Below are 21435 nucleotides of genomic sequence, written 5' to 3' on the forward strand. Positions count from 1 at the left end.
CAAAGACTCAGAAAATTGATGGTTAATAAAGACCCTCGAGTCATTGTTATCAGCTTGTAAATGAGTGAGGGCTTTGAAGAGGCAAGACTGGCAGTAGGGAGACCAGTGTGGAGGACAAAGGGGATCAGAAACTACATGAAAACAGGGTATTTTGGGAGGCATTGCTAATTGGAATGAAAGTAATCCATTTACTCCCCATTTAAAGAAGTTCATTCTTGGGTCAAAAGTTACAATTACTAGAATTTGAGTGTTTTAGCAAGAATGACCAACAAACTTTTACTGAGGACCAAACAGTGTGAGAGCAGAATTAAACCAGTTCTGAAACATGTGAGGTAGTATCCTCCAATCTGGAGCTTTTCAGTGTCAAATTCCAAGCTACCTGTGTGTATTCGTATAGACAGCGTTGAAGGTTTTTAGATAATGCTAAATATATTTATCAATCATCAAGTCCAGATGTCTACCTTCATTTAAAGAGCATCTTTGACTTTATGTTCCAGGCTATTATAAAAAGGGAAACCGAACTGCAGTTCTTTCCTCATTTTCAATGGATAAATAAGCTAACGCCCTTTTTTACCAACAATGGTGAATGAGTTCTCACCTCATCACCTATGGACAACTACACTTTCTGTGTAAACAGCCCTCTCTTATACAGTTTTTACCCCTTCCTTGCTCCCAAATTGTAAATTCATAATGGAAGTAAGTAGTAACTTATCCTGATGTCTCCTTCACTGGTGCCCAGCAAAGTAATTCAATGCCTGGTTGATTTTAGCACTGTCTTTGAAATATGTTACAACTCTTTTTTTTAATTTCTTAAAACAAACTCTCCATATAATTACTTTTAAAATCAGAGTGTAAATATACAAGATTATCTGTAATAATGCTAACAACTAAATAACTATGATTATTATAAAGTAATAATGATAACTGACATTGATTGAATGATAACTACTTTGCATTGATTGTCTCTTATTGACTTCTTTTGGCACATGAATGGATGGAGGTCCAGGGAAGCCACGTGGCCATGAGGTGACAGAGCTGGGATTCAAATGAAGACAGTCTGACTGTGGAGGCTCTGCTCTTAAACACTGTGCAAACCTGTGTCTATAATATATTTATCAAATTCCAAAAGCACATCCAAAACCATGTCTCAATCTTTAGTACATTTACCATTTTATGAAGATGATATGTTTATGATAAGAATAACAAGTAGAAGTTATACGAAAATGCAAACAAACACACAAAAAGCCCCAAACAACAATAGACTAGTGACTTTCATGTCCTAAAACCTCAAAATAAAATAATAAGTTAAATAAAATAATTCTTGATTGGGAAAGGGACTTTGGCCCAGTGGTTAGGGTGTCCGTCTACCACATGGGAGGTCCGCGGTCAAGCCCCGGGCCTCCTTAACCCGTGTGGAGCTGGCCCATGCGCAGTGCTGATGCACGCAAGGAGTGCTGTGCCACACAGGGGTGTCCCCCGCGTAGGGGAGCCCCACGCGCAAGGAGTGTACCCATAAGGAGAGCCGCCCAGCGCGAAGGAGGGAGCAGCCTGCTGAGGAATGGCGCCGCCCACACTTCCCGTGCCGCTGACGACAACAGAAGCGGACAAAGAAACAAGACGCAGCAAAAAGACACAGAAAACAGACAACCGGGGGAGGGGAGGGGAATTAAATAAATAAAAATAAATCTTTAAAAAATAATAATAATAATAATAATTCTTGATTAACCATTCAGGTGATCATGCCAGCTGGAACAAATGTCATATGTCTATATTCAGAGAATAACAAGACTGTACAAAAGTCATATGCAACAAAGACCTCTGAAAATGGCATATGTGTGTACACATATACATTTATATGTAGATATCTAAGAAGGTATTGTATATCTATATGTAATGTATGTGTGTGTGTACAGTCTAAGGGAAATTTGGTGGTCTTCTCTCAGTTGACATAAGCATGTGAGTTTTTCTGCTTTCTGCATTTCAGATAAGGGGAGAAAAGGGTATTGTGGCAAAAAGAAAACCCACTGCCATCTTTACCAAAACTAGGAGAATTCAATATATCATTTTGTCTATATTACTCCATGAAAAAACCCTCTAAAGAACCTGTGCTCTGCAAACATTACATCTTAAGGTATATTCCATATGGTTAAAAATATCATATAACTTTAGAAATGGATGGACTTTAGAAGTTATTTAGTCTTCTGAAATTTAAAGCATTTACTCACTTCCCATTAACATTTAAAAAATTAAGGTCTGGCCTGATCTTGGCTAAAAAAATTCTGAAAACAAAATCTTTAGCTTTTGCCCCATGTGTGTTCACGGAATGTGTTAAAGCCATGCACTGATGACAAAGCAAGTGAATTTGGAATTTCTGTAACTTAAATGCAAAATTCTCTAGTTTTAAGCATAATCCTTTCTTGAGTAGTCATAAAACAAAAATTAAGGCTTCATTAGAGAAAGTACAGGATGCATAACAAAAGCCCTCAAATTTGTTAGTTACATGATGGTGCAAAAAACAAAACTATAAATCAAAATTTTTTTCTAATTTCAGTCATGAAAAAGTATTTAGCACATGTGTGTAAATATGTCACTTAGCATATCTATTCTCTTATTTAATAAAAGCCAACACAGAAATCATGAAAAAGTATTTAGCCCATGTGGGTAGACATATCACTTAGCATATTTAATTCTCTTAGTTAATCAAAGTCAACATAACAGAGAGGTTTTTCCAGGAATGTTGACGTCACAAGATATTGTCAGTAGCTCTGATTACTAGCCTGAGAGTCTGACTTCCAAGTAGGTGGAAAGAGGAAGGGGAAGTTCACGGGGAAGTTTTCACAAGTGCATTTACTTTGTGTTCTCAGAACAAGTTCTTCTTTCACAGTTTATCTTATTTGACAGTTCCTTTCTTAATGTCAGTATGTCCCTACCTTTTCAGTTTTTCTCCAGGGTAGGCTCCTTGGGGAAAGACTTATGTTTGCTAGTGCAACAATTTTAAAGATCTTCATGTGGTAGAAAGATTTAATAGATTAGAAAGAGGGGCTTGATCAAACAGAGGGCACCGGAGAGAGGGCGGTTTTCTGAACGCCTGCTCTGAGCCGGGCATTGTGCTCTACTGACACGTGGTATTCAATTGTGATGCCTCTGAGCTGGATGGATGTTCATATTCCCATTCTTAGATAAGGAACGAGGGTCTGGGAACTTAAGTAACTCATTGGCAGTCACGTCATTGGCAAGTGGCAGAGTTCAGTGGTTTCAAATGCCAGCCTGAGGCCTGGTGCTCGCCCAATAAAAAGTTCAGGAGTCTTTGCCAAAGTGAGAGCAAACATGAACCACAGAGTGAGTTTTCAAAACAAACTAAACATATTTCTTTTAAAAACACTCCTTGATTCTGAAATCATGCCCTTTCTTTTTTATTGACATGAAAATGCCTTTTAAAAATAAAATGATTATATATATTTGGCAACAATTTTGTTACTATTCTTTACTAGACAAAGTAAAGAGTTAGCATCCTAGGCCAGTCCTTCCAGGTGATTTCTGAAATCTTCATTCAGTCATGAAATCCCACAAGAATGTACAGTATAGCTAGTTTTGAACCCAGTCTTTACAATACCATTTTATTTCTGCCATACCATGCTACTTTCTACATGCTCAAATAGAGTCAGACTATTATGAAGCTACATAGAAGTACATATTCTAGACCCTAGACAGGCACCATCTCATAGAACTTTTGGCAAAGATGGAAATATTCTATCTCTGTGCTCTCCAATATGTGCTAGCCACATGTGGCTACTTAGAACTTGAAATGTGACTACTGCAACTGAGGGACTGACTTTTACTTTACTTTAATTTAATTAATGTAAATTTAAAGAAAATCTTGAGAAATTTTATAAAACTACAGTTATACTTCTTCCAATGAAGATAATGTTATATACAACCAGGAAAAAAAAGCACCTACTCCAAACTTGGCAGCAAATGGACACTGATATATTAACCAAACTAAAGCATCTGCTTGCTTGCAAAGATGCTGTGTAAAAATATTGGCCCAGATGCTCATCAAAATTTTACTCCATCCCTTACAAGGAAATGAAAATTTTACTTTAATTGCTTTATTTATTTTATTTCATTTTCATCTAGAGGCCACCATACCTGTCAAAGATGCCAAAAGCAATTTATCAAAATTCACTAAGTTCAGTGTCAAGATGTCTGGGTCCCACTTGATGATATGTGTGTGTGTACGTGTGACCTTGGGCAAGACAACATTTTTGAGCAAAATTTTGTGATTTCTAAAACAGAGCTAAAGATATTTCACTAGTTAATTTTTGAGGATCAAATGTTAAATGTTTACACATAAACTCTAAAGATTATATACATGCCAAGCAATTTTAGGAACATATTTCTACCTACATATCCCTGAACATGTACCAAATATTTGTGAAATAACTAATGACTCGTATTTCATTCCCAAAAGCATCTCCCAGAGCTGAGACAACATGAGGTGACATGTACCTCTGAGTATCCTAAACTTGACCTGATGATGCTAGGGTTGATCATGAGCCTTTTACAACATACATTTACTACTCTGAAAGTGCTCCAATTTTGGGATAGCTGGATTACAGACAAGCTGTCTGCCTCAGATACATCAGGTCCCTTTCCTAGATAAATAGTATAACCTGGGATATCATTAAACAAATGCAAAACAAAACATCAAAAATATAGTGAAACATGTTATAAATTTTATATATCCTCTATAATAGGTAGAATAAATGAATGGAAACTTAAATACTGAAGCTCAAGAATATATACATTTACCAGACCTGTGGTTGGCACTGGGGTTTGCATTCAGGAGACCTGAATCTCTGGACTGTCCATGTGACAGCCAGGCTCTGAGCCTCAGCAGACTTGCAACTCCTACCCTCTGGTTTATTGGACTTACCCTGGCCAGCTAACAGGGAGGTGAAGAAGGTCAACCACCACACCAGGGAGTCAAGAGTGCCTATAACTGCAAACAGGAGAATTGCATCCATCATCCATGTGGAATCTAAGCCCCCTCTTGATGTAGAGGGGGACTGGACATAACCATCCCAGGGATCACAGGATGGAGGAATAGAGTATGGATTAGAGTGGACTTACTGGTGTTCTCCTGGGGAACTATTGTGCTTAGCAAAGAAAGAAATTGTAGTATTGTTGTGGAGAAAGTGGCCACAGCAGCTGCTGATGGTAGGGAGAGGGAAGAAGAGATACAATGTGGGGGCATTTTCAGGACTTGGAGTTGTCCTGAGTGGTGCTGCAGGGACAGATGCTGGACATTGTGTGTCCTGCCGTAGCCCACTGGGTAGACTGGGGGAGAGTGTAGACTACAATGTTGACCACTGTCCATGTGGTGCAGCAGTGCTCCAAAATGTATTCACCAGGTGCAGTGAATGTGCACAATGATGGAAGAGGTTGTTGATGTGAGAGGAATGGGGTGAGGGGGGTGGGGGATATATGGGAACCTCATATTTTTGAATGTAACATTTAAAAGAAAATAAAGAAGGAAAAAAAAGGAAAAAAAGGTATACAAACAGACAAAAAAAGTATGCTGTCACCACATGAAATTAACTTCTCAGTTTAATGTAAAAGCATTCTTTTTTTTTAAAAGCAAGTGTCTTCTTCTTTGCTTCCTTAAAATTGTGTTTATAAATGGAAAATGCTAATGATTAGATGAAAGCTTTATTTTATTGCACTTAAAAAAAATCAGGGGAGCAGATGTGGGTCAAGCAGTTGAATGCCTGCTTTCCACATGGGAGGTCCTAGGTTTGGTTCCTGGTGCTTCCTAGAAAAAAATGAGAATGAACAACAAGCAAAATAAACAAACAAACAAAAAACAACTCAGGGGAGCCAATGTGACTTAGTGGTTGAGCACTAGCTTCCCACACATGAGGTCCTAGTTCAATTCCCAGACCCTGGTACCTCAAAACAAAAAACAAAAACAAAGCTAACAAAACCTCACCACACGGACCTCAGATAATACATCTTAATAAATCAAAATGCATGTATTCTGGCAAAAAAGACAAAACAATAAAATAAACAGACAAAAAATAACCAGCCAAGGAAATAAAACTGGCCTTCATAGTTATAATAAATTCCGTTTTAAGCTATTTAAGTAGCAAAGAAGGAATGAATTTTGAGACAAGGAAATGTATCTGCTTGCAGCTTGTTCTCCTCTAAGTGAAACGATGAATGAGTTCAAAGGTCTTGGTCTTGGGACCATTCATGACATTTACTAGGAGACAGTGTCATCCACTGAATTGCTTAAATGATTTCCTGCCGCACTGAAGCCTCCCGCATTTGCAGAGTTGTGTCTCTTCTTTCTCTTTCTGCTTTTAATTTGTCTGCCTCTAATGAGAGGGTTGAAGGAATTGATGCCTTACCTATGATTAGACACAGCTGTCCAGAATTCAATGACAGCCAATTTTTCTTGACCCCAGGTTAGGAAATCCCCTGAAGTCTCAAGACAATTAAAGGAAGATGACGCAAAGCCAGAGGGTCTAAGAGACTGCAGTAGGCAGACTGAACAATCAGGGGTGTTTCTTTAGCGAATCTGGCCTGAACCAAATCACAAAGTGCCAGAGATTCTGACTATAAAGCCCAGTGGCTCATATTCCTGACTTGATTTTTCTTAAGACACAGGTCTGGTAGAAGGCTTTTCCTGTTCATATTTGTAACAGCACATCTATTAAATGTTTCAAATTGCAGAGATTTAGTCAGGATGATTTAGTAAGAATACTCCCAATTATATCTTATCTTAAGAAACAGATCACAAAAATGTTCCAACAGTGTGATCTCTTTTCCTTATATGGCTTGCAAAACAGTACAGAACATATTTGAGAACAATTCACTCTGGAACTAAGGCTGTGACTAGCAAAATAAACATTTAAGTGATTGATGTGTAAGTGAAAGTGGGGATTTGCATAGGAATCTCAATATTGGCTGAATATTTCCCTTCTTTCTTTCTTTCTAATTTTCCTTCAAGGAAAACAAAAAAGGCAGGAATGCATGATCCAAGCAAAGTCTTGTCATGTTTGTCATGGATTTCTGGTGTCTTAAAACAATACCCTCGTATGGAATAGGTCTTATTGATAGTAACTGAAAGAATAAAAAAATGACTCTTTCAAAATTGCCAATCAGTTAATATGCTCCTTTTATTTAGAATGTGGAACAAGACACAGATCAGTGGGCTCTTATAAAATCAACTTTCTGCTTTTTTGCCGTCTATCACCATTTAACCCCTACCCCCACGATCAAGTTTTAAAGTTCAGGAAACTTCTATTTTATCATATAACTATAACTGGAGCATGGTTTTGATTTTTGTCTTCTTTAATCACAGAGGAAAGAGTGATGGGGTAAGAAAACAAGTGAGAACAAGCAAGCCAGGCACGGTGTTGCCAAGTGGCTGAACCAGAACCTCTTGTGTAAAGGCCCCTTATCCCTTACTAATTCCAGAGTCAGGAACCAATAATTTTCGATGGTGGTTCATGCACCCAGGGCCAACACTGCATTGAGAGCACTATCTGTTACTGGGCAGATTTTTTTCTTTGAAGATGGTTTAAAAAATTTCCTAATTTTAGTTTAGTTATTTTCTTCTACAAATAAATTGCTCCCAGAGGTTGTGTTCCTTTGGTATACACTGAAAACTAGGCCAGCTGTTCCTTGACCAATGTCCATTCAAACTTTACTCTGTAGCAGGGATCTGATGTCTCCTGGGATTGTGAGGCAATGGCTCTTATTATTAAGCCATTCTTTCTCTCACATTTTTCTGTAGGCAGATGTTACCTTTCATTAAAAAATATTGTCTGATGTAAAAAGCATAAATGCATAAGCAAACATTTGCAAATTTAAGTAAGTCATCTTTACACTGCTGTTTCTCATAGGTATGGGAGTTGAGTGACTATTTTTCTCATTATTATTGTTTCACTATAATTTAAATTAGAGTCCATACACAGAGGGTATGCTGGGTATGAAGGAGATCCAGAAAAGAAAATTATATGCTAAATATTATGGACAGTTCCCCTAAAGATGTAACAGACATGTAGTAGCCTTATCATAAAACTAATAACTATCAATGGGTTTGATCAGTCTCCATTTCTTTTTCCCTCTGTTTTAAGTACTTTTCATGATTTATATTTCCTTCTCTGTATTGCCTAAGACTTCAGGGTGTATTTCTTACTTTGGTAGTAACAATTATGGGATATTAGTATATATAACTCAATCCATTTATTATTTTAAAAGGTTAGATCAAAGTAATACAGATACCAAACATGTTGACACCATCTCACTGCAATGATGCATTATAGTCAACTATTTTTACCCAATAGCATTAAAAAAGACATGACTATTCAAGATCTCAGGAGATTAGGATTTCCTTTTCATGGCTTCAATTTTTTAGAATGAGATCAGAACTATAAAATGTATATTCATGTGGTATTTCTAATCCCTTAATTCAAGGACTGAAGAAACATGTCTAACTAACTTACAAGTATTATTTTACCATTCATGGAACTCCTGCTTTTATTAAGTCAAAATAAAAATGACCTCAATGAATGGACAAAGGGAAAAGAGCCAGAATTAAGGGTGGGGGGGGGGGGGAAGGGCGGGGCGGGGGGAAGATAACAAAAAGTATTCCGGCAGTAGATGAATTAAGAATATTCTGCCAATCGACATATGCCTTAATGGCCAGAGTGAGTGTCTGCATCAATATTCGATGATAATAATAGAAACCGTGCGTTCCTGATATGGCCAACCCACAAGAAATGGGAGAAAAAGCCTGGCCTACCTGGCTCATTACAGAAATAATGTAACTTTTGATAAGAATAAAAGATTTTAGTTAACTAGGGTCCTAAGAGAATTGAGAATAGGAGAAATTCCATACCCTAGAGTTCATCAGAGAGTTCAGGGCTTGAATCTGTTGGATTGTTTAACTTTCTCTTTAACAAAACTTCTTTTCACATAGAGATTTGATTTTGTTCCAATCTTCAGGACATGAATAAACACCCTAATCCAGAGGTTCTCAGACGTTCTTAGTTCATGGCACACAGCAACAGATGAAGCTCTGAAATACCTCAAGCTCTCTGTTCACCAGGTGACCAACCCATGTTGCTATGTGTTTTCCTTAAAAATTTAAAATACCCCTTGGCACCCTGTGAGTCCTTTGCAATGCCCCAGGGTGGGTCAGTGAACATTTTGACCCTAGTCCATTATTCCTACACTAGAAAGTGAGTGGTGAGAGCACCCCTTGGTGGGAAAAGTCCAAAGTTGGGCAAGGAGTGGTTGGAACATGGTACCTTTCTGTGTTTATTTAACATAAGGGGGCTTCCAATCAGCAAAATAAGATCTAAAACCTAGCTAAGAGGGGGGCTGCACACTTCTCATGTAGAGCCAGTGAGGACTAGAATCCTTGTACTTCAACATCTTTTAATTTTATTTTTAGAGATACCCTCTCTAATAAGATGAAGGGAGAAAAATATAGTCTGGAATAGAAGATATGAATAGACACAGACATTCACTCTTCTTTGACACTCAGGACTAGAGGCAAAACCACCCTTCTATTCAGGCAAAAGAAATGGAGCAAAATAGCTCTGAACTGAAAACCCACATTAGAGGCACAAGAAGTGGCCAGAGACTTGCCAATTGCTAAAGAAAGTGTAATGGTTTGAGATGGTGCTGGGGGAGGTTGTCTACCAGGAGACAGAATGCCCACATGGGACACTTCGAAGGCCTGATCATTGTGTCCTAAACTTCTGATTGGTGCATGGGGACTGGTTAGCTAGATTGGTAAGTATGACCAGTCTTTTATGGTATTGCAAGTCCAATCACCTCCTCATTGCCTCACCCAGACCCAACACACCAATTCTGTATGCATGAGTCAAGTATGTAAGTGTAAGTAACGAGCTACTAGGACCGTCTTTGGATTCGGTATGTCAGTGCTTATTCAGCAGAAGATGGAGAATACAGGGCCCGTTTTTAACTTCAGTGGTTTTAGAGGTGGCTTGTATTCAATAAACTCATGTTTTGCACCTAAGTTCTCTTTCAATATTTCCTATTTGTCTTATCACTGAAAATTATCCAGTTAATTTTTTTAAAAAAATTATTCCCCTCCCCCTTGCAACTTGCTTGCTGTCTGCTCTCCGTGTCCATTTGCTGCGCATATTCTGTGGTTTTTTTCCCTTGTCTCCCTGTTTTGTTGTTGCATCACCTTGCTGAGTCAGCTCTCCACAGTGCTTGCTTGTGGGCCGGCAGCTCTATGCAGTGTGCTGGTGAGCCTGCCTTCTCAAGGAGGCCCTAGGACACAAACCCAGGGCCTCCCATATGGTAGATGGGAGCCCAACTGATTGAGCCACAGCCGGTTCCTATCCTGTTAAATTTGAGAAGTATTGTATCTTTGTATACTTGCCAACACACACAACATTATATTACTGAATGAAGTAACATGACAGAAATAACTTATTCAGAAAATGAAATAATTTTAAATGCATTCTGAAGAATTTGAAGGAAGAAAAAGCTATAGACATATTTATGTGATTCTATTCTGTAATTATTAGTTTCTTTGTGACAGCACTTGGGCAACCTGTTATCTAGTTTTTCCTACTGTTACAAAATATTTTGAAAGATTAATGGCAGTTTAAGTTTACTTCTCATTTACTTCCTTCTTTACTGAAATCCTGCTAACACTTAAAATTTTCCTCTTCCTTGATTTCCTTCATAAAAATTAAGTTACTTTTGGGGCATGTGTATTTAACAAACTGTGTGACAGTCTTCTGAGCAGAAGTTGCTAGAAAATTCTCATCTGCCTCAGATAAGTTAATGTTTTAGATGCTGAGGTTTAGCTTAGTCCTATAGATTTGTTTATTTTTTCCCAAGAGTCAGTCACCTATTTGCTTTATTACTTCTCTGATCAATGATCAGATAAGATCAGTGATATTTTATCGCATTTTATTCTTAAAATAAAACAGAAAACCAAATTTTGATTATATTGAGTAATTCATTTAGTCAAATGAATTTGGCCAACAGGTGCTCTGTTTCTCAGGAGTTTTGCTGCAGTATTTCATAGCACTTTGTTTATAAAGACATCATCAAAATGATATTCTACTGGAAATGATCAAAATGTTTGTTATTTTATTAAAAAAAGAGTAACCTCTCTGGACCCTGGTTCTTGCAACTCTAAGATGGTATAATAATGTTTCTAGCCACAGGATGGTGAGAAATAGCAAATGAGGCAGCAGATGTGAAGAAACTTTGAAAAGTGAAGGGTAATATATACATACCAATGTGCATTATTACTATAATTACCATTATTATTCTTATTTTCTCTTTCATTTCAGAGCTTTCACTAGTGTCTCTCTCTTTTTTTTTTAAAGATTTATTTATTTCTCTCCCCTCCCCCCCCAACCCTGGTTGTCTGTTTTCTGTGTCTATTTGCTGCGTCTTGTTTCTTTGTCTGCTTCTATTGTTGTCAGTGGCATGGGAATCTGTGTCTCTTTTTGTTGTGTCATCTTGTTGTCTCAGCTCTCTGTGTGTGCGGTGCCTTTCCTGGGCAGGCTGCACTTTCTTCTGTGCTGGGCGGCTCTCCTTATGGGGCGCACTCCTTGCGCGTGGGGCTCCCCTACGCGGGGGACACCCCTGTGTGGCACGGCACTCCTTGCGCGCATCAGCGCTGCACATGGACCAGCTCCACATGGGTCAAGGAGGCCCGGGGTTTGAACCACAGACCTCCCATGTGGACGCCCTAACCGCTGGGCCAAGTCCGTTTCCCCCACTAGTGTCTCTTTATGAGAAGATTGGTGACATCTTCTCTGTCAGGAGGAGATAGTTTCACTTCTCATTTTCTCAACAAATTAAATACTTAAATAAAGAACATTTAAACATTCACAAAATATTTCATTCAAATAGGGGACCACAAAACTTTCACTGGTACAGTTTATTTTTGAAATTTCTAAGGGCTTGTCTCAGTAGGAAAACTTAACTAGAATAATAAATATAAAACCATTAAAAGTGATTAAACTATTCTATAATGTCACTCTCTATAAAGCACAGTTGAATTACAGACATGGGACAATTGTCACAGAATTATTGCGAACTAGGGAAGATAAGAAAATGGAGATTTACACACGGCCACCTGAGAAGTCAAATGAGGATAAGGCAATTCCTTCATGTGTAGAAGGTATGTGCAGCATCAGACTGAATACTGAAACAGTACTTTATTCTGTTCACATTTCTTCCCACAGAACCTTTCTTTCACTGGTGGAAAGAATGTTTTCCTGGGTCAAAGGAAAACCTTATTGCACCATGTAAATATCCAGGAGAATGGGAAAGCTGAACATGTTGAGACATTCTTTTTCAGTACTATATGGGATGGCATCACAGTCTGATTAAATTTGTCATTCTTATGTGTCAGATAAACAGCCTCTTATAAATAGCAAAAATGACGTAATCTTTGTGAGTTTGCTTTGGATACAAAAGAACTATTTAAATATGAAATATAGACTTTTCATAAAATATATGTGTATACTTAATTTTTATTAATTTGAGTAGGGGGTATGAAAGAAACAATTTATACACGTGTACCAAAAATTGATTTACAACAAAATAGAATACATAACTACATAAAATAGAGTCCATTTATTCACCCTGAATATTTCCTTGGCCTCTGTTTAGACCAAAGTTGCTCATCTTTGATGAACTTGGTCTAAATGACTTACTATCTGGTTATTCATCCTTTCAACACTATTTGTATCTGCTGGGATGTTCAGCAGGCTTCTCCTCACCTCTATTCTATTCTCTTTTTTGATCTGCATAGTGGCTCTTTTAAGCCTTTTTCTCTCTTCTTTTCTGTACTTACGCCTTTCTCCTTTAGTTTTTGATGGCTATACCTTCTATTTGAATTAAAGAGTAGAGATCATTAGGCATAAATTCCCTTAACATTTTAACCCTCTATCTTCTTCTTTTCTACCACAAAAATACAGGACTTATCTCTCTTACTTCCCAAGAAAAGTGCCTTTACTTGAGCTCATGATCTTTTTTTTTTTGTCAACAAGAGCTCCATATTTAACCCCTTTTTGTTGAATTTGTAGTCTCTTTCTCTCTTCTGGAGCTTTTCCTCAGCTCGAGTTTCCTGAATTGAAAAAAAAAAAAGTTCCCTTGAAATTGAGTCTCTTTCAAGCAACATTAACTTTTCCTTCTCTCTTTTCTTATTGACCTTTTAAAAAGGTGCCCGTACTTTCTGACCTCTCCACTCCAAATTCAATTCCCAACCACTGGGCTTCTAATCCAACTGCTTTGCTAAGACTCTTCACTCACTTGTCATCCAAAAACTTAGTAATTACAGAAGGTAATTTTAATTTCTCCTGGTCCCCTAGATTGTTATTTCTGCTCCCTGTCCTTATTTCTTAACTGTTGCTTTCTTTCTCTTAGAATTCTATCCTCAGTGTATAAAAGCCAAATTCATTACCTGTTGCTTGCACTTATGCTGTCCATTTCTCCATTATGTGTTCCTCATGTCAACATCATCGTTTAGTTCCTCATTTGGGACAAAACTCCAGTGTTATCTGATTCTCCTTGCCCACTGGTCAGCCCCAAATACACACACACAGAACATTCAGTAAGCCTCTTGTCTTTGACTCAATACTTGGTACAGACCTTCATCAGCTTTATTTCTATGAATTTCTACATGAGCCACCTTTCCGTAGTCACTTTCCTATGTAATTATTCAAAATAGAGTCATCAGAGTATGATAAAAACAAGAATATGATCAGCCAAACCTGAGTTAAAAACTTCTGTGACTCACAGGTCAACATAGACTGTGTTTGAATCTCATTTTTCTATTGCCACATTTCCCTAGTTACACAAAGTGGATTGTCATTCCTTAATTGTGCCGTGATTTTCCATGCCTCACATTTTGCAATGTCATTCCCTGAGCCTAGCATTTCCTATAGCTTTTTCCTGGTTGGTAAATTCTTACTCTTCTCTCCATACTTTTTCAGTGATTTGTAAATACCTCAAAGATTGCACTCACCACATTTTATTATAATGATCTAAAATGCCAGACCTCCCCTAACATCAGATTGTGAACTCTGAGTATTCCTTAGTTGTTCAATAAGTGTTTTCATTATGTGTGAATAAGTAAATAAGTGTTTGGAATTTTCAAACCTGAGAAAGTGGGATAAAAATAACAGCAGTAAGAACATTAAGGTCATAGCTGAACAAGAAAGTGCAGATTTCCAGAAGGCAATTAGGTAATTGAAATCTGGAGTCTACTGAGATTGCAGGGCCAGAGACACGGAGTAATAAATCATCTGATTATTGAACCCACAACACTAAAGAATTCTTCAAAGTAGAGAGTGCAGAGGGCCAGGGGCTATGTTTTAGGAAGATGTATCAAATTAAGGGGTGATAAGAAGAGGTGGTGAAGGAGAGGTTGGTGAAAAGGAGGGTAGAGAGAATACAACAACAAGGAAAGCTAGGTGTTGGCTGTACCTTGCAATAACTGGCAGCATGCCTTTCTACTTATGGGTGAGTGATAAATATTACTGGGATTAAATGAACTTTCAGAGGTTGATGTGAATGGAAGTTAGATTTCAGGATATGAAGGCAAAAAAGACTGGAAAGGAAACAGAGAGAACAAATGTAGAGCACTGGGATGGGTGTTGGGGGAGTAGATATAACTTATTGGAGTTTCATGGCCAAAAAGGCTGAAGAAATAAAATGGTGGATTGAATATTTTTTGAAAGATGGTATAGACCTGTACATGATTACAGGTTGTTGGTGAGATGCTTTTATCTGTAGTTCACAAGGACACAATTCAATGCTGACATATTAACTTTTCCATTAATTTTTTTTATCTAAGGCCTGTCACTCCATAAGACCATTGGATATTTGAGACCAAGAACCTTATCTTATACTTCTCTTATATCTCCTGATGTGATGTGAACAGAGACAGCTACACAGTAGGAATTTAATAATTAAATTTTGATTTAAGAGGATTATAGTTCAGTCACTCTTCCTCTGGGAGAATAGGACATAAACACTATTATAATTTTGCAACTGTTAATAAGATGGCAACCAAGAACCACAGTTTATAAAAATAAGTAGAGGGAAACTTTATTTCTAGAACTTTAAATCTCTTGGGATAACTTGATGATCGTTAGGATATCTAGAATAACACTAGACTCCCAGAGGCCCCATAAGGCTTAATTTCTATAAGAAGTTGATTTGCTATCCTTTTAAAAGTTTTTAAGATGGTGTAATGAAAAAAAAAACCATAAAAAATTTGTTAGTGAATACATGTATATGCAGAGGAGGAAAGTGGGGGACCAACTCTATGCTTATAGAGAATTATCACAAATGTCAGTGCAGGTGCTAAGTGAACATGAGCTAATAATTAAAACTCCTGAACCTAGAAGGATAATGAACACTACAATAAACACGAGAATGGAAAGTGCCAAGAAAATGAACAGTGGTATGTGATCTGCAAAACTGCTATCAGTTTCTATTGTTTTCCAAGCTGTCCCATGTCTTAAATGGTATTCAAACCTGTCTAATGTTCTCTGTGCTTGTCTCTGGCAACAAATGGTTTAATTTGGACAAAACCCCACAACGATTTCTCTAATGATCTGGCAAACCAGTGTTAACATCTGTGTGGTACATCAACGGAGATATATTCAACATGCTATATACTCTATTAGCACAGGATTTTCAAATTGAGTTTAAAGCTTTTTGATATATTAGAAAGTAGCCATATGTCTGGATAGTTAAAAGTCAGGTCATACATGAATATAAGCTAATGTTTGACATGTATAAGTTGGCATTAGATATTTTTCAATTTTTCCAGACAATATATTTTCTGGGGAAAGAAATGTTTCTTATCAAGGATGACAGTACAATCAGGTTAATTAATATCTACCATTAATTTTTAGCTTGTAAAATTGCACTCTGTATATTAGAGGAGAGTTGTATAGACAAACAAAAATGACTGATCTCATTACATCATCAACTTTAGAAATAAATACACTTGATTTTCCATAGATGCTCCCTCTTCTCTTTGACCATTCTTATACTTACATATCACTGGCGATGGAGGAGTTGCGGGACATAGACTTTGGAGAGAGGTCATAATCGCTGTCGGATCGATATAAGAAGGACTCCCGACGTTGACTATGGACAAAGTTTGCTTGGAGAATCAGCCCAGATCCTGGGCTTGTCATGGGATCCAAGGGACTCCGTCCCGCAGATGTGCCATTGTCCACATCAAAACTGTAAAGAAGGAGAAGGAACTGCATTATTGTGACTTGTATGTTGATATTTTAGCAAAGAAAAAGGCTTCAGGTTAGGAACTGCAGTGGGAACTTCTACTGACTTATACTCTTAAACACCTGATAATATTTTTTAAATTTATTTTGAATTTTTTATTAGGTAAGTTGTGCGCTTACAGAAGAATCATGCATTAAATACAGTATTCCCATATACCATCCCACAGTCAACACCTTGCATTGGTGTGGAACATTTGTTACAATTGATGATAGCACATTTTTATAATCGTGTTATTAATTAAAGTCCATGAAAACCATAGTGACTTCATGGGCTTATCTTCCTAAACTTCGGGATGCTATTGTTAACTGACCAGACATAAGCTGTAAGTCTCTCTAAAATCAATGTCAATTAAAAAAGAAACATTCTGTAAAGAATATTGTGTAAGCTGTTCTCTTGTGCTCATAATTCCCTTCCCAGAAAAGAACAAATAATAATTCAAGTTCAGTCAACAAGTGCCCCTCATGTGCCTAATATCTTCCCCCACCCCATCCTCCATCAAAACCTGGGCTTCTTTCCCTCTCCCCTACACCTATCCAGCCACTAATTTCTGTTCTTTCCACTTGCCTCCATCCCTACTTTGAATATGTAAAATTTGGGATTCCATCAACTCTCACCTAGAGCACTCTAATAGCCTTTAGTCTCCAGAATCTAATCCATTTCCACTCTCTTCTAAGAGTGAATCTTCATAAAATGCAGATATGAATATGTCATTCCTCAGCTTAGAACCCTTTAGTAGCTTACTATTGCCCTCGGAATAAAGTTCAAAGTCCTTAGCTAGACCTCTTTGCATTCTGCTCTCAATCACATAGGACCATCTTCCCGAGCTCCACATGTAACCCTCTTCTATCAGGCGTTCCACTTGACACACATACTGACCCACCTCTTTGTCACAGGTTATTGCAACCTCAACATCTTCCCTAATTGTTCCCTGCCTCCTGCGCCCTCCCTCTTTTTCCCTATCTAATTGTTACTCATCCTTAAGGACTTTGTCTTCACCTAAAAGGCTGTCCTGATACCTCAATTCTTTAAAATAAAAAGGGTTTATGCTGATTCCTTTCAATATCAAGATGTTCTTACTGTTAGTTAAAAAAAAAAAAAAGTAAATATCTTCTCCTTATTACGTATGAGCAGAAACATAGAAGATTTAGAAGTGTGATTTCTGGTTGAGTTTTTCTCAGTTCAATAGAGAAGAAATTCAGTAGTTTGTATTTTATTATTATTATTATTATTATAAAATTTAATTTACTTAACTTAAGCATGTCTTACCTATAAAGCCACTCCACTATAAGTTTTGGAACTAAGACATTTAAATATCTTAAAACATTTAATGTTTTTCAAAATAGTATTCCATATTAAAACCAAAACATTTATTAATATGCCAGAAGAAAATCCCAATTTGGGGATTTTCTGGTTTTGATATTTTTCTTTGTAGGTTGTAATAAAATAACGTGTCCACTAGATGGAGATCATTTTCTTAAATAAGGATTATCTATATTTCTTAAAGACTCAAATATTACCCCCAAAAGTTACTCCCAAAATAAAACCTGATAATCTGTAGGAAATGATTACCAAATATTGATAAAATCATATTAAACTAAGAAATGTTATTATTAGTTTTATAGACAGATTGAAATGAAAACCTAAAAACGAATAGTTTCATTAGACTCTTACTCCTACTTAAAAAAAAAAAAAAAAGGCTTGAGGAGATTCAACTGAATTTCCACAACAGAGCACTTAGTGCCTGTTAGGTCAGGATAAGGTAATCTGAGGGAGCCTGGGTCATCACTCTAAATTTTGGCAACACAAGTTTTCTCAGAATACAATTTGTGTTGAGCACTGGATCCAAGGTCTGAGGTAGTTTTCATGGTTGGTGTTCATTAATCAAATGTTCCTATAATCAAAGTTCATCAAGGAGAAGTATTATTACTGAGAATCATTAGGTCACGACATTAGAAAATGTCAGTATTGGTAAAGGGCTATACAAAAAATGAGACTTTAGAATCCTAATGTAAAATATCAACTATAGTTAATAGCACACTTATAATAATATTCTACCATCAGTTTTAACACAGTTATAGCAAAGGCCCTATGCTAAGACAAAATATTAAAAATTTGGACAGCTATGTGGAAACTATCTTTCTGTAAATATGTAACTCCCCTGATTAAAAAAAAAGTAATAAATTTTTTAAAAAATTTTAAAAAGAGACTTTTATTAGGAAAGACTTAATGAACTTTTATAATTTCTCTTATGTCCTTATACAAGCACTTGAATAAATTCAGAGATATTCAATATTCCACCCTCCTATGAGGCAGTGAAGTCTAAATAAGGCAACCTAACTTGAAGCAATTAGAGAAAAAGAACAAAACATATGACATAGCTCCATTAAATAGTATAAGAAAATAAAATATTATGCTCTATTCTACGACAATCAGAAATAGACTGAGACAATGCAAGGGAGTTTAGGAGGTTTAAGACATAAGAAAAGGACTTGTGTCAATTAAGGACAGGCAAGAAATGTCCAGGCAGAGTAGAGTTGGGGTGGGAGGAGAAGGTGCCTAGATGCTTTGTGAAGCAGTCAAAGCAAACCCAAGCAGCAATGAGCAAAGCATATGTGTAAACAGGAAATTTAGTGTCTGGCTCATTTGAAGGCTGGTATTAAAGAATAATGGCACTCTTGGCTCCCTGGTGTGGTGGTTGACCTTCTTCACCTCCATGTTAGCTGAACGGGGTAAGTCCAATAAACCACAGGGTAGGAGTTGCAAGTCTGTTGAGGCTCAGGGCCTGGCTATCACATGGTCAGTCTAGAGATTCAGGTCCCCTAGGTATACAATTAAACCCCAGCAACAACTACAGTTCCGGTAAAAGTAACAGGAGAGACTTGTGGACAAAGATCACATCTGAGTCCAGCTCCATCACACAGAAACACAAACTCCAAAGTAGGGCCAACTGAGATGGCACTGAACTCCATCTGCCATGACTATAGAAACTGTGGGTCTTGGTAGCCCTCAGAAGAACCAATACCTGGGGTTGTATCTACTTTATCTGTCTCTGGGACTCTGCTCAGGTGTGCATAAGGGCAACCCCTCTGATAACCTCCCAACTCTTTTTGGAGCAGAAGAATTGCATCCAGCATCCATGTGGAATCTAAGCTCCCTCTTCATATAGAAGTGGAGTGGAGCACAAGGATGCTCATTCTAAGGTCCACAGGATGGAGGAATAGAGTATGGATTGGAGTGGCCTTACTGATATTCTCTTCATGAACTATTGTGATTAGTAATTGAAGAAAATGTGGCATTGATGTGGAGAAAGTGGCCATGGTGGCTGCTGGGGGTAGGGAGTGGGAGGAAGAGATGTGATGTGGGGGCATTTTCAGGACTTGGAGTTGTCCTGGGTGGTGCTGCAGGGACAATTACCGGACATTGTATGTCCTCCCATGGCCCACTGGGTGGACTGTGGGAGAGTGTGGGCTATGATGTGGACCATTGACCATGAGGTGCAGTGGTGCTCAGAGATGTATTCACCAAATGCAATGAATGTCTCATGATGATTGAGGAGGTTGTTGTTATGGGGTGAGGAGTGGAGTGAGGGGGGTGGGAGATATATGGGGACCTCATACTTTTTAAATTTGACATTAAAAAAATAAAGACAAAAAAAAAAAGAATAATGGGGACCTATAAAAATGGCAATTTTATATGATTTGACCTAATAGGTATAGTGGTGGGAGTACTTCTGGAAAGCTACATCAAGAGTGTCAGTAGAAGCTTATTATAAAGAAATACGTGAAAAGACACCAACTTCTAACATCGATATCTCAGGAGAGGGGAACTAGGAAAGACTATTAACTATTTAGTTGTGTGCATTCATATTACTTGAAACATATATTCCATTTTCATTATTTGCTGTAGTTATGTTCTATAAAATTGCCATGAACACCAAATTAGTTGACATTGAAACGTTGTTCCTAGCAGAAATACAGGGTTTGTTTCCTGTGAGTTTATAGTCACAAAATTTTCATCAACTGATCAATGTGTAACCTTGTTTTATATGTGCTTCTATTTAAAGGCACCTTATTAAACATATAAATATATAGTTGATTCATTAACACTGAATTCATAGCCAACAGAATTATAACTCATGGATGAATGAAGCTCATCTAACACACATATTTCCTCGGTAAAGCATATCACAGTCTTCTTGTGAACACCAGACAATACGTCACCACTATGCCTGGGGGCCATTTTAAACAGCAAAATCACTTTTGAGAAAGCAGAAAAACATGGCACTGAATACACTGCAGAAAGGATGCTCATTTAGAGTATGAGAGCTGAAACAAGAAGGTAGAGCATCTGCCTTCATCAGCTGAGAATGTGCACATGGATGACTAAACTTTTTCACCATCCCGCATGTTCACAAATGACCATGAAGCGCGGCAAGTATTGACTTTGGGGATACAAACCGATTTTAGGTATTAGGTGAATTCATAAATATAGAATCTGTATATAATGAGGATTGATTGTATTATTTTTCCAATTAGAAAGAAAGCAACAAAGTAAAAAGAAAAAAAAAAAAGCCAAAGGGAAATTTTTAAAAAAAGACTTGCACTTCACTTTCTTCAAATATTCGAACTAGGGAGCTTCACCTTGGGAGAGTTTAGATTTGGGACAAATTAAGGGGCAGTGCTTATTCAGTAGTAGTAAATAAGTTTCTTACTTTTTAAACGTAACTTTATGAATAGTCCATGTCACAGTATTACTTATAAAACAGAAAAATGATGAGGAGTAAAAGATTCTTGCTGTAATCCATTTGTTGGGTTTCTTTGTAGAGTTTTGGAGTTCTTTTGGAAGTAAGGGAGGGTTGATGGCTCTACGATAGATCTGATCAAATGGAACTACGTGGAACTTAGCAAATGGATGCTCTATTGTTCCACATGTTGTGCAGTCCAAGGATGCACAAGTTCCTCAAAAGAGCTTTTGCCTGGAAGGCACTCACAGAGAGGCAATGATGCAGCTGTGACTGCCCCAACAAGGGAGTGGGTGAGAGTAATGGCCTGCAATGCCCTGTGGCAGTCAGAACTGCTGAAGGCAGTCTGT

At 37.5% G+C, this 21435-nt stretch overlaps 1 protein-coding gene across 9 annotated transcripts in view; it reads right to left on the reverse strand.

Annotated features, from left to right (window-relative positions):
- The window catches only part of PDE4D (phosphodiesterase 4D), a 1544760-nt gene that overhangs the window by 225818 nt on the left and 1297507 nt on the right, over positions 1-21435 (reverse strand). For all 9 annotated transcript variants that reach the window (XM_071208178.1, XM_071208182.1, XM_058309211.2 and 6 more), the window contains one exon: positions 16096-16287. In XM_071208178.1, the coding sequence (XP_071064279.1) occupies positions 16096-16287 (192 nt within the window). The remainder of the gene's footprint in view (positions 1-16095; positions 16288-21435) is intronic.

The sequence above is a fragment of the Dasypus novemcinctus genome, chromosome 2 (genome assembly GCF_030445035.2).
Source record: "Dasypus novemcinctus isolate mDasNov1 chromosome 2, mDasNov1.1.hap2, whole genome shotgun sequence".
Taxonomy (NCBI): domain Eukaryota; kingdom Metazoa; phylum Chordata; class Mammalia; order Cingulata; family Dasypodidae; genus Dasypus; species Dasypus novemcinctus.